This window comes from Bos indicus, chromosome 5, assembly GCF_029378745.1.
Source record: "Bos indicus isolate NIAB-ARS_2022 breed Sahiwal x Tharparkar chromosome 5, NIAB-ARS_B.indTharparkar_mat_pri_1.0, whole genome shotgun sequence".
In the NCBI taxonomy this organism is placed as follows: Eukaryota; Metazoa; Chordata; class Mammalia; order Artiodactyla; family Bovidae; genus Bos; species Bos indicus.
In genome coordinates, this window is record NC_091764.1 from 40,403,293 (window position 1) to 40,416,807 (window position 13,515).

Sequence of the window (13,515 nt, forward strand, 5' to 3'; positions counted from 1 at the left end):
GATAAAAATCTAGTCAATGTAGGTTCATCAATTTAATAAATGTGCCACTCTGTTGCAAAATGTTGATAATGAGAAAGGATGGGTTTTGGGGGTGGGGGTGGGGGTGGAAGAGTGCAGGCAGGAAATACATTGAAACACTCTATTCTTTCTGCTCAGTTTTGCTGTGTCCACAAAAATTCAATTAACTGTCAAGTGAAGAAGAAAATAGGAAATGTTATTCAAGCCAAACTGAGGGTTGTAACCCAGGAAGCAGATTTTCAGAAAGCTCTGAGAACTACCAGAAGTCTTAGAAATCAAAAGGCCAGTCGTATACATTTTCAAGACAAAGTTTTGTACATGAAAATGAATGCTGATATTTTACAAAACTTCCCTAAGGATGCATAGTTCAGGAAAACATGTACAAAGTGAGCAACAAACCCTCTACATGTGCTGGACACTCTACAGTGCTGGAAAAGAACACTATTCTTTTAAGCAGTTACATTGCCAGCATTGGAAGAAAGGGGCAAAAAATGACCTTTATAGTTGAGCAGGCACTCCCATCTTTGAGGAGCTCTGGTTAACCTTAATGCAGATTAGGGAGGGAAGGAGGAGGTCCAAAAAACAAAGAGAGACAATTCTAGTTTAGTTTTATCTTTTCCTGGCTTAAAAAATAAATTTTATTTCATCAGTTGTAAATCTAAAATTGTTCTATAATGTAAATCCATTTAAAAAGGAAAAATCAATTTTCCTGGTATTTATAAATTTCTGTTTTAAGACATACATACCCACACTTCTAGTTAATTCCCAACTAATCAGGTGAAATCTTCCTTTTTCGATAATGACATCTTTCTTATTTGTTCTTTCTTACATGATAGTGTACACTTTCCTTCTTGAATCCTTGAAGGTCTTATCTGGCATACTCCAATATCAATATTTGGTTTCAGCAGTACTTTTTGGTAAATAGCAAGAGAGGTTATGATAAATTTTTGGTCTCAATTCTTCCCTTCCTCCGGTACCTTAACCTTGAAATTCTCCCTGCAAAAGGTGAATATACTTCCTGCCCCTAGAATTTTGACTCAGCCATATAAATCTACTTTGGTCAGTGAGTTAGCACACTCGATGCAAGTCATGTGCTTGCTTGGCTGGTTGGGCCACCACCATTCTTTCTGCCATCACCATAAGAATAGGTTGAGAAACACATAAAACCACCCATCTGACTTATGAAATGTGAAGTTAAGCTACTCCAGCTGACCTGAAAATTTGTGAGCTAGAACAAATGTTCATGTTGTTTGCCACAGAAGTTCTGAAGGGTTTTTTGCAGCATGAACTATTACACAGGCTAAGAGCTAACTCTCCACTATCAACTTCTTTCCTATCTGTATACATAAAACATAGAGTAGTCATTCAATTTATTCATTTATTCATGCATTCATTCATTTATATATTTAAAATTCTCTTTGAGTTTCTATCCTGTGCCAGGCACTGCATAAATTAAATATCGGCTAGAAATGCATATGCACATATGAATCATATGCGTATGCATAAATTCTATGGTATACACATGCATATACGTGTGTTATTTTCTGATTGCTGCTTATAACAAATTACAAAGAGTACCTTAAAAACTACACAAATATATGATCTGACAGTTATGGTGGTCAGAAGTCCAAAACTGGTCTCACTGGGCTAAAATCAAGGTATTGATTAGGCTATATGTAGCAGATTCTTGGAGAGAAGCTCTTTTCTTGCCTTTTTCAGGTTCTAGAGATTTCTTACTTTCCTTGGCTCATGGCTTTCTTCCTCTATCTTCAAAGTCAGCAGTGTTGGGCTGAGTCCTTCTCACACTGCCATCTCTCTGGTTCTTCTACTCATAAGGACCCTTGTGATTACACTGGCCCACTCAGATGGTTCAGGATAATCTTTTCATGTCAAGATCAGCTGATTACAACCATAATCTGTCTACAGCTAAATTCTTTTTGCCATGTAACCTACTATATTCACAGGTTCCAGGGGTCAGTGTGTGGACATCCTTGTGGGGCCTTTATTTTGCCTACCATAATACATAAAGCAATAATAAATTCACATGTGTTCATCCATATATCCTTTGACTTCTATGAAAGTAAAAATTAAAGTTTTTAAACATTTTTTTTAAAGTACATAAAGCTATATATTAAATTCTTAGGGTCAGATGTATTTTGGAATTCAGAAATTTTAGTATTTAAAAGATAATTATAAAGATTGCATCACCAGTGATGTCTGAAGCAATATTCCATATTCAGGCGCTTTAGTTTTTCTGCAGGAAATGTATGAATATTCACCCCAAATGAGTTGATAAAGATTATGAATAACCTCATGACAGTTAAGGCCAAGATTTGTCGCTAAATGAGTTCTCTGCTCAGGTCAGAATTTTGTTGCTATATAAAGTATGAAAATGGAGAAGGCAATGGCAGCCCACTCCAGTACTCTTGCCTGGAAAATCCCATGGACGGAGGAGCCTGGTGGGCTGCAGTCCATGGGGTCACTAGGAGTTGGACACGACTGAGCGACTTCACTTTCCCTTTTCACTTTCATGCATTGGAAAAGGAAATGGCAACCCACTCCAGTGTTCTTGCCTGGAGAATCCCAGGGATGGGGAAGCCTGGTGGGCTGCTGTCTATGGGGTCGCACAGAGTCGGACACGACTGAAGTGACTTAGCAAAGTATGAAAAAAACTTAGTTTTGAACTTTGGGGATTATAAAAGTACAAATTGTATATATGCAGAAAATATAGTAGGAAATGTGCAAAAATAATATTTTCTGTGCATTCTCAGTTTTCTAAAGATGCTATTCTTTCCTTAAGATAATTTATATTTTAATAAATTTAATAAAAGTACACTGTATAGAAAAATTTATAGCACCATGAATTTTCATATGGTAAGCACATTGTGTAACCAGCATCCATGTCAAAGAACAAAACATTACCGAAAGTCCAGAAGTTCCCTTCTGCCCCCTTAGTCATTCCTCTAACACTACCACCCCAGGGGAACTACTCTCTGTTTTCATCATAGTAAGTTTTGCCTGCTTTTGAACTTTACAAAAATGGCCATGAAATATATACTCTTTTATGTCTGGCTAATTTGCCTTAATATTATTTGTGTAAAATCAATCTGTATTATTATATATAGTTGTGAGGTTTTATTTTTTGTGAAGTTTTTATGTTGTTGTTGTTTTGATTCTCAATGTCTTACCTGGCACTCTATTTACTGAATATACAGGGTTTATTTATCCATTTTTGCGTTTACAGACGTTTGAGTCATTTCCATTTGAGAGTTATTAAAATAATGCTACTATGAAATTCTTGGTAAACATATGTGCACATTTCCGAGTGAATACCCAGAAGTAGAATTTCTACACTAGAGGGTCTCCAATTCTCAGGTTCAGTGGATACTGTCACGCAGTTTTCCAAAATTATTGTATACAAACAATACATTTTTGTATAATCAGGAAAAAATAAAAACAAATCAGGAAAAAACAAACCTATAAAACAGGGGGAAAATTCTGTTAATTTCCTAGAAAAGGCACATGATTGTATCAACAGTGTTGTATGTTTCAGGTCTGGCTCTACATTAAGTGTGAATTTGGGGAAGCTACTTATCCTCTCAGGGATGAGTTATCTTTAAATTCAAAGGTTGGAGCTGATGAATGCATGGATTCCAACGAATCTGAGTCTATGAGAAAGAGTGAACAGAGGCTCTAAAGTTTGACGTGACACTGTTCCAGCTTTCACTCTACCATGTAACCTTCCCTCCCAGGGCCTGGGACTGTCTCTGGTGCTAGTTTGTTATTTATGGCATTTCTTTTAAATTTTCAGTTCCCTTTGCTTTGTTAGATCAGATTTAGGTTTTGAGGCACATTAATTTGAAATTTAAGAAGAAAAGCCAAAGATCAAGACTAAGGGAGATTTAGAAAACTGGCATGAGTATTAAAGTGGAACTCCCTTCAAATTCTCTGGGACAGAGAAGCTTATGTGAATAAATAATAGGGGCAGGTGCTGAAAGTAGCACTGACAGGATGAAGACGAAAAAGGGTTGGAGGGATTTAGTCTTTTAAAGTTTACTGATCCTGGAAAAAAGTGGTTTTCTCACTGTATAGCAGTCTGAAGTCCTATTATCTGAAAATGTGAGTTTCAAAACATGCTTACAAATACCAATGTGCAGCCCACACTTCAGTCCCACTAAATTTGAATTTTAGCAACTTATTATTAGGCTACCAACTAAGTACCTATTTGTAGACTAGAATTTGGGAAACACTAGTATAGTATAGAACTTCTAGAAGGAAAAAAAGAGAATGCTAAGAAGATAGCTTCAGGAGAAAACACAGTCGAAATTTTATTTATTTTTTTTAATTTTTATTTTTTAAAATTTTATTTTATTTAACTTTACAATATTGTATTGGTTTTGCCATATATCAAAATGAATCTGCCACAGGTATACATGTGTTCCCCATCCTGAACCCTTCTCCCTCCTCCCTCCCCATACCACCCCTCTGGGTCGTCCCAGTGCACCAGCCCCAAGCATCCAGTATCATGCATCGAACTTGGACTGGCGACTCGTTTCATATATCATATTATACATATTTCAATGCCTTTCTCCCAAATCATCCCACCCTCTCCCTCTCCCACAGAGTCCAAAAGACTGTTCTATACATTAGTGTCTCTTTTGCTGTCTCGTATACAGGGTGGCACCCCACTCCAGTACTCTTGCCTGGAAAATCCCATGGATGGAGGAGCCTGGAAGGCTGCAGTCCATGGGGTTGCTGAGTGTCAGACATGACTGAGCGACTTCCCTTTCACTTTTCACTCTCGTGCATCGGAGAAGGAAATGGCAACCCACTCCAGTGTTCTTGCCTGGAGAATCCCAGGGACGGGGGAGCCTGGTGGACTGCCGTCTATGGGGTCGCACAGAGTCGGACACGACTGAAGCGACTTAGCAGCAGCAGCAGCATACAGAGTTATTGTTACCATCTTTCTAAATTCCATATATATGCGTTAGTATACTGTATTGGTGTTTTTCTTTCTGGCTTACTTCACTCTGTATAATTTACCCACCCAATCTTTCATTTATTCCATTGGGTGGGTAAATAAAATAAAATTTTAAAATTTCGACTGTGTATTCTCCTGAAGCTATCTTTTTAGCATTCTCATTTATTCCATAGACGTATATTATTGTGCAAGTTATGTGCTTGGCATAGTACTAGGTGTCAGGAATCTAAATCTCAAAAAGACAGAATTCATTTCTTAAGAACTTTACCATCTAACCAAAAGGAGACAGATGCATAACAGTTCATCCAGTAAAGTTTTATGAGGGTTATGAGAAAAGCATGTAAAGGATTGTGAAGCACCTGAGAATGGAGCAGTCCTTCTACTGGAGAAGGGTAGGAGGAGACAGGTATTCTGAAGAGAAAATGCTGCTGAGCAGGAGGGGTAGAATTAAGGTAAATGTAGAAGGACAGTATTTTAAGCAAAACTAATCAACAGCATAAAATTTTATTTAAGCAAGATGAGTAAATTTTAAAGATCAGCTGAACAACATCGTTTCTATAGTTTGCAATAGTTTAGTGTGCACTTAAAATTTTGTTAAGGTAAATCTTTTGTTAAGATCTTGTTAAATTTTGTTAAGTATGCAATAAATTTAAAATACTTTTAAGACAACTTTTTATTAATAAGTAGAGAAACCCACTCCAGATACTCTAGTTGAAAGGAATTTAGTTTCAAAAAATGGAAGAAAATCAATCTCTTTCTGAAAAAGGCACACTGATACATTTGCTCTCTCTGCCTCCTTCTTTGGGGCAACATAGTCTCCAAACAGTCCATTCTAAAGGAGATCAGTCCTGGGTGTTCATTGGAAGGACTGATGCTAAAGCTGAATTTGGCAACAAGGAGTTCTTAGATAGATTGCCGTTTTCCACTTTACTTCATTCTTCTTCTGAGGTTTTATCTTGTTCTTTCCTTTGGAATATGTTCCCCAATCACCTCATTTTGCCAAGCTTAATTGTTTTTATTTCTACCTATCTGGTAGGAGATGTTCTACACATCCAAGGAGCACATTACCCTCTGAACACTAGAGCTATATGGTCTAGGGTTTCCTCTTATATGGGCTGCATTAATTCTTCTTTTGTGTCAGGCTGACAGCTTCGTTGGTAAGCTTCACTGGTAAGCTTCGTTACCCCCTGGACTAGTTGGTTGCCATATCCTGCTTCGTGTGGAGGCTGTCAGCCATTTGGCGATGAGGCTGGGTCATGATGCAGCTGGGCACAGTGCCCTGAGGTACCTAGGGCCTAGTGCTGGCTCACTTGTGGGCAGGGTTATGGACCTGGAGACCACAGGGCTGACACCTGCCCACTGGTTTGTAAATCAGATCCTGAAGTTAGTGCCAGCCTACTGGCTGGCAAAGCCATGTCCTGGGGTCTGACCAGGACCCAGGAGTCCTAAGGTGGTGTCAAGCAGCTGATGGATGGGGCTGATTCCTGACACAGTTGACTGCAAGATCTAGGGTATCCTGAAGCTTGCGTTGTCCTCCTAATGGATGGGGGAAGGGCCCAGCCAGTCCAGGGTAAGTGCTGTCCTGTTAGGGGGGCTGGGTCTACAGGCTTCAGGTCTATGGTTGTCCTGTGACTCGTGTCTGTCCACTAGTGGATGAGGCTGGTCCTGAGGTTAGAGCAGGCCAGCTGGTGGGCAGGGCCAGGAGTTCTGGGGCTGATGGCTGCCCACTGGTGAGTGGAACTTGGTCCCAGGATCTCTGAATGCAAGGCCTGGGGGCGGTGTCTGGTATAGTGCATGCACAATAATAACATGGGGCCTAGGCCCATGTATGATACAGGTCTTAGGCCCTCTGGTGAGCTGGGCCATGTCCAGGGTGGCTGAAGCCTCAGGGGATCTTAAGACGGTCTGCCTTCTAGTGGATGGGGCTATGTACCAACCTAGTGAATTGCTTGATCAGAGACATCTCCATCCTGTTCTGAGGCTAATAAGCTAGAGAAAGGATTATAAAATGGAGTTTGACAGCACCAGCGTCCATGTGGTACAACAAGCTGCACAAAATTGCTGCTGCCATTGTCTCTGTCCCCAGAGTGAGCTCCATTTGCTTCCTGACTCTCCAGAGACTCTCCAGAGAAAGAGGTAAGTCTGACTCTGACTGTTTTCAAATTACTGCTCTTGCCGTGGGACCTGGAGACATGAGATTTTTTTGGTGGATCAGATGGTAAACAGTCTACCTGCAATGCAGGAGACCTGGGTTCGATCCCTGGATCAGGAAGATGCCCTGGAGAAGGGAATGGTTACCCACTCCAATATTCTTGCCTGGAGAATTCCATGGAGAGAGGAGCCTGATGGGCCATATACAATTGAGCGACTGACTCTTTAAGTATGGAGTATCTCTTTCCCCCAGTCCTCTGACTCTTGAACACGTTGCCAAAGGATATTGGCTCTCTGTGCACAAATACCAAACAGAAATACAGAGACAGAGTTTTGGAGGAGAAGGAAAGAATTGCTATATTTCTTTGCCAGGCAAGAAAGAAAGAGAGTATCTCAGGGTTTACTTTTCATTTCACTGTGAATATTTCCTTGTTTACCCAGTGTGTAGGAATTACTCAACTAATTTTGGAATTTCTTTCAAAAGGAGTTGCTCCATGTATAGTAGTTGTTCGTGTAGTATATCCAAATGGAAGAGGGAAGTTAGGAGCCTCATATGCCACCATCTTAATTCCATGTACAGCTCTTTATATACCAATCATCCCTAAATAAAGTGATATTTTACTAAGCTATATGTAGGATTATGAAGCATACAAAGGCAAACAAGAAGAGGATAGTGACCAGTATTGTAGTACGAGTTACACATTGGGAGAGAAATATTAGGATAGTCAGGAATATTGCTTAAGTTTTAAAGGTATTCTGACAAAATTATAGTTCTATATTTTGACTGTTAATATTCAACTCTCCTCTCATTAATTTTATATTAGCACCATTTGTCTTTTAAAGCCATTAAAATGGTCTTGTTGGCATAAAAAATATTTTTTAATTATATAAGGGAAAGATGGGGAGAGAAAATGAGAGATCAAGACAGTGGTGGAGGTCTCATACATTTAACTCAAAGCCACCATCAAAATGAGAGATATAGTCTTATTTCTGCATTCTTCCCCTATTCAGTTCTCAAGCTGGAATGTTACAAACAGTTGACTGACCCTAGAGAATGATTCTGAATTTCTATAAGTAATGAAGATTGAATTCCCTAGGATCAGACTCTGAGATAGATATTAACAAACATATTAGGGAAGCTCTTGGAATCCAAAATTGTGGAAGAGAAGGAAGGAATCAAGGCTGGATAGAGGGAGAAATCAAGACATTATGTGTCTTCAGTGAAAGCCTTGGTCAACCTTTCAGGGCATTCTTAAGATCCAAATTGTGATAGGAGGGCCAAAGCTTTCTACCATCCCTCAGTAATTGGACGCTCCACTTTTTTTCCAACAAGGGGCCATGACATTGAAAGACATGGCTTTCCTTAGGCAATCCCTGAAGGAGGCAAACAGCCATAAGATATCTTCTGGCAGCACTCTCGAAAGTTGGGAAAATGAATCTTTTGTTTTTGAAGGGAACTCTGGACAATGCCTCACAATATCCTTCACAATAAGTGTAATTTGATGGCAATTGGAATTGAAGCTGTTTTTCTAGATATTTCTATAATCAATGAAACAAAATGGGTAGATCCCAGAAATTTGTTTCCAAATATTGGTTTGGAATCAATATAGATATCAATTCCAACTCATTACCTGCTCTATAGTCTACCAGACAGCCTCTGGGTAACAGGTAGACAACTTTGATCCTTTTATGATGGGGGGAGAGATCAGTACTTGTTTTCTCCAATATAACCAATTATTGATTTGAATTTTCCTTTTGTGCTTAACATGTCTTGGGAAGTACTTTTATCCATGGCTTATTGAATATTTTATTTATTACCATGAACCAATGTACAGAACTCCTTTCAACTGAAAAAAATTTTCAAAATGAAAAGCAAAAGGCAATGGGTGCATACAGCTTCAGTGAAATTGTCTTATTCTGCATAAATGTTAAACCTAAAATCTGGACTTTGGGAGCTCCTCATTAACACCAGCTGAGGGATACTAACCTGTGAAGCTAATATGTTGACTGCACTGTGTGATATATTACATGAATCAGAAATCAACATTTATATTACATTCTCTCCCCTTTGCTCAAAGTCCTTTATAGCGATTTTGGGTCTTTTGTGACTTTGAACAGCCTTTCTAGGCTGAAAATTCTGTCTCCATCGTCATATTGTCTGGGATGACCAATTCTGACTAAGGGAGAATAGTGTTACTGTCATGCAGTAAAAGGCTGAGATGTAAGTGTGTGGTTGACTCTGTGTTTACCATTCCCCGATGTAAAAGGTATTGAAAAACTTATGATGCCACCCATTCGGATTATGAAGGGCTCATATACCAAACATTTTGCCAACTGACTGATTCTGGTATAGACTGAGAGGAAGAAAAAGCTGGAAACAGTGACAAGACATGGAGGAAAGTCAAAGGCATTGGGACCAAATTTAAAAGTATCTGTAGTATCCACCTGGATTTAGTTATTGTTCACCTTTTGTTGGCAGTTACCAAGATCCTAACATATCAATTCTTCAACCACCATTGGACATGCAGTGTTTGATGATGGTTAAATTTACCAATAGTCCAAGTCATATAAAAAGGTGAGTAGTACAGAAGTAGATTATGAGAAAATGGATTTGGAAAGGTACTAATGTACTAACATACGTTGTTAGTAACTGTGTATGTTTTACATATGTAAACAATGTTGTATAAGGCACATTTGGAAATATGCATATGGGAAGGTATGTGTGTGAAGCAGCAAAGAATGTACTGAAGATGACAGTCATGATATTATTGAACCTCAACTGCTAGCTAACTACCTCAAGGTATGCAAAATACAAGTAGAAATGTGGGTTTAAGGGGAGTGACATTTAAGTTTGGCTTGCTGAATTTGTGGTACCTGGCTTCTCCCAGGTGGCGCTAGTGGTAAAGAACCCGCCCGCCAATGCCGGAGATGTAAAAGATGCAGGTTCAATCCCTCGGTGGGGAAGATCCCCTGGAGGAGGGCATGGCAACCCACTCCAGTATTCTTGCCATGGGCAGAGGAGCTTGGTGGGCTACAGTCCACAGGGTCACACAGAGTCAGACATGACTGAAGCAACTTAGCTTCCATGCACAGAATGTCCAGTTAGAGATGTAAACTCAGTTTTATCAATGCAATTCTATTGATGTAATTCAAAGAAGAGTTTAGGGCTGGAGGCATAGATTGGAAATATTCAGTGTATAAACACATCTACCTATGTTGATGAAATCTTCCAAGGAGCCTCAGTAAAATGAGAAGAGGAAGGAGATACAACTTTGGAGGACTGAGATTTAAAAGACTGGCAAAAGTGAAAGTGTCCACAGAATATAGGAATGCTAATTAAAAATGATGTCATAGAAACTGCAAGAAAAATGTTTCAAGAATGGAAGAGTGAAAATGATATCAGAACCTACAGGAAAAAATCATAAGAAGGTCACCAGTATCCTAAGCAGAGGGAGGTGTCATAGATGAAAGGGGTGATGAACAAAATTCACATTTTCATAAGCTTAACCATGAAGTAAAGGAACAAAATAGGATAATGGCCTCATCCAGATGAAGAGTAGAAGACAAATATACTGAGGAGCCATGACATGACTTAGTTTCTCCTTGACTTCCAGAATTCTTATTGCTACCAAATAAATACACATGTTCACTAATTGCTTGCAAAGTTGTATTTATTTTTTAGATCCAGTCAATCAAAGAACAAAAAACCTCATAATGACAACTCACTTTTTGAGCAATATGTAAATGTTTAGTTATTTTCACAATTTAGTCATTATTTTTGTTCACTTATAAAATAAATACCTGGTCTGTTACAGCAGGAAAGGTAATGCCATTTATTATTAACTGACTGTTGAAGTCATAGACTGTTGGCATATGTCTAAACAGGAACATGTAATGATATGCCTGTACCTATATGGTATTGTACCACCATCAGGACAGTCAAGATCAATTTCCCTATACTCATAGTTTTCTTCTTGGCAGCAAAGGCATGAATTTTTCAACTGAAAGATATCATAATCATACCTAAAAGAAAAAAAAAGGTTCAGTAATAAATATTTTCAGAATGCTTTCTGAAATAAATTGACATCAATGCTCAGACTCCAATTGTCTAAATGATTTAGCAAGTCTTCTAGCCAATTTATTCTTTGCCTTTATTGTATATTTCTGCTATGGATTCATAGTAATTTGTATATAAGACCAAAAAAGTGAAGATAGCAACCTCACAGTTAGAGCAATATGGTACAAAAATATAAACAGAACATTTTAAAAATATACAACTTAATACCAAATTATTATTCTCCATAATAATCTACATGTGAAAGTATACAAAAGGGAAAACATGTAATATATGCTATGTTTAAAATGCAAGTGGCATTTTTAAAAACACTTTTAAGCAAGAGTATTTGCTTGACTTATGTCTGTAATTACTTTATGAAAATAAATACATTTACCATAAACATATTATGTCTGACTTATATAGAAAACAACTTCAAAATGCTTAATTACTATTTAAAATGTTTATTTTATTTTGTAGATATTAATATTTTATTTGAATCAGGTCCTGATAATTAGATCTCATGTAAATATTTGTTCATGTAATGTTTTCAAAGCTTAATTTTCTCCACAATGCTACGAACTTCACATACAGTATACAAAGAGAAACTTACTTGATGGTTTTCTTGCATTCCCCTGCGCATCTTGCCATCTCAACTTTTTTCTTGCAACCATTATAGTTAACAGTCACATTCACGGATGAAGATCTGCAATAAGGTTTACCTAAAACAAAATGGAAAACAGAGTCAGAAATGAGGTTTAACATTAACAATTGCTAAGTCTCAATTTTCCTAATCATAAAGTAGAGAATAATAACAAATACTTCACAATGGTATGGAGGGACTATCTCAGCACCCAGCACAAGGTACCAGGGTAATACTCAATAAATGTTATTATTATTCTATTATTACTATCACAGGAGAAGGGGAAGGAAAAGAAGGAAAAGAAAGGGAAGAAGGTAAGAGGAAGGAGGAAAGAGGGGAGGAGGAAAAAGGGGGGATGGTTGTTTTGCACATCTGTTTTCTCATTGCTGATCATCCTTATGATCTAATACAACAATTTACAATATAATTTGCCAATGTTAGGAGAGCAAACAAAACTTTTTCCATGAAAATTAAATTTTCACCCTTGTAAACATCACTGGTTTTTACTTGGAAGAGTGTTGCAACCAACATAAGTAAGAAAATATAATGCATTATATTAATCATCAGTATGCATATGAGTTAGATTACTGGTTGTGTTAAAAACACAGGAGACTTTGTGTTAATGATCTGTCATTTTGTTTTAAAGAAACACTAAATCTTTGTTAACAATTTACATTTCTCTCATATGTGGAATTTAATTTTACTTACATGTATAGCAACATTTTGTTGAATCATAGACTCTGTCTTCCTATAGGAGTCAGAGAAAAAGAAAATGACTGAAAAAATCTTGTATTTTTCTATAAATAATATAGCATTTGTTAACTTATTGAAATGGCATTACAAAGGAAGGAATGGAACAGATAAACATAAAGATCTCAGATCCAATCAACACAGAGAGGAAAGCATAGTAATAAAAGTGAGACTATTAACACCAAACTTTTCAACAGTGGGTAGAAATGGAAAAACAACACTTAAACTAAATTCCTCTTTAAAATAAAATGCCCAAGAATAAAAGAATACTCCTCCCTTAATTGAAAAATATACTTTAATAATGACATTATGACTCAACACTTAAGTTTCTCACAAGCAAGATTTGTACCTTACATTATTATAATCTCAAACTTATAACTCTCTGAAGTAAAAACTCAGTAAATGTTGAAATCCAAAGTTGGCAGTCTAAAATAAAACTTTATGTTATCAATTATATCTTCAGGAAAAAAATTAGTGAAATGTAAAACTTCCTTAATAATTTAAGCTTACACATTCATTAAAGCAAAACCCTCATCTTATTTTCAGGGGATAAAAACTGACACAAAGAGCAATCTGAACTGTACATACTTAGGTGATTCTATTTTAAAATGTGTTCTTTTATAGAAAATTATTAACCTGAAGCCATGACCTTGAAAAATACTAGCTTTTTGTTGTTGTTGTTTAAAATATAGCAACAGTCTTTCTACAGTAACTTACTTCTAGAATAGCACTAGATTAAGCTTTATAGAGCCTGCAAATACATATTTGATATGAAAAGTATAATTGGCAACTAAAGGTAGATGACATAACTGGAATGAAATCTGTAAGAGATTTATGTCTATTGCTAGGCAAAAACTTTTACGAATAAGACTAGATATATTTATATTTATCATAAGAAGTGAATCTTGTTGATTATTA

At 37.2% G+C, this 13,515-nt stretch overlaps 1 protein-coding gene across 1 annotated transcript in view; it reads right to left on the bottom strand.

The window, feature by feature from the left end:
- Window positions 1-10,803: 10,803 nt before the first annotated feature.
- The window catches only part of LOC109558391 (mucin-19-like), a gene marked incomplete at its 5' end in the record, with an annotated part of 61,311 nt that continues 58,599 nt past the window's right edge, over window positions 10,804-13,515 (bottom strand). The window contains 3 exon segments of the mRNA XM_070788754.1: window positions 10,804-11,173; window positions 11,818-11,926; window positions 12,556-12,595. Coding sequence (XP_070644855.1) covers window positions 10,990-11,173; window positions 11,818-11,926; window positions 12,556-12,595 — 333 coding nt within the window.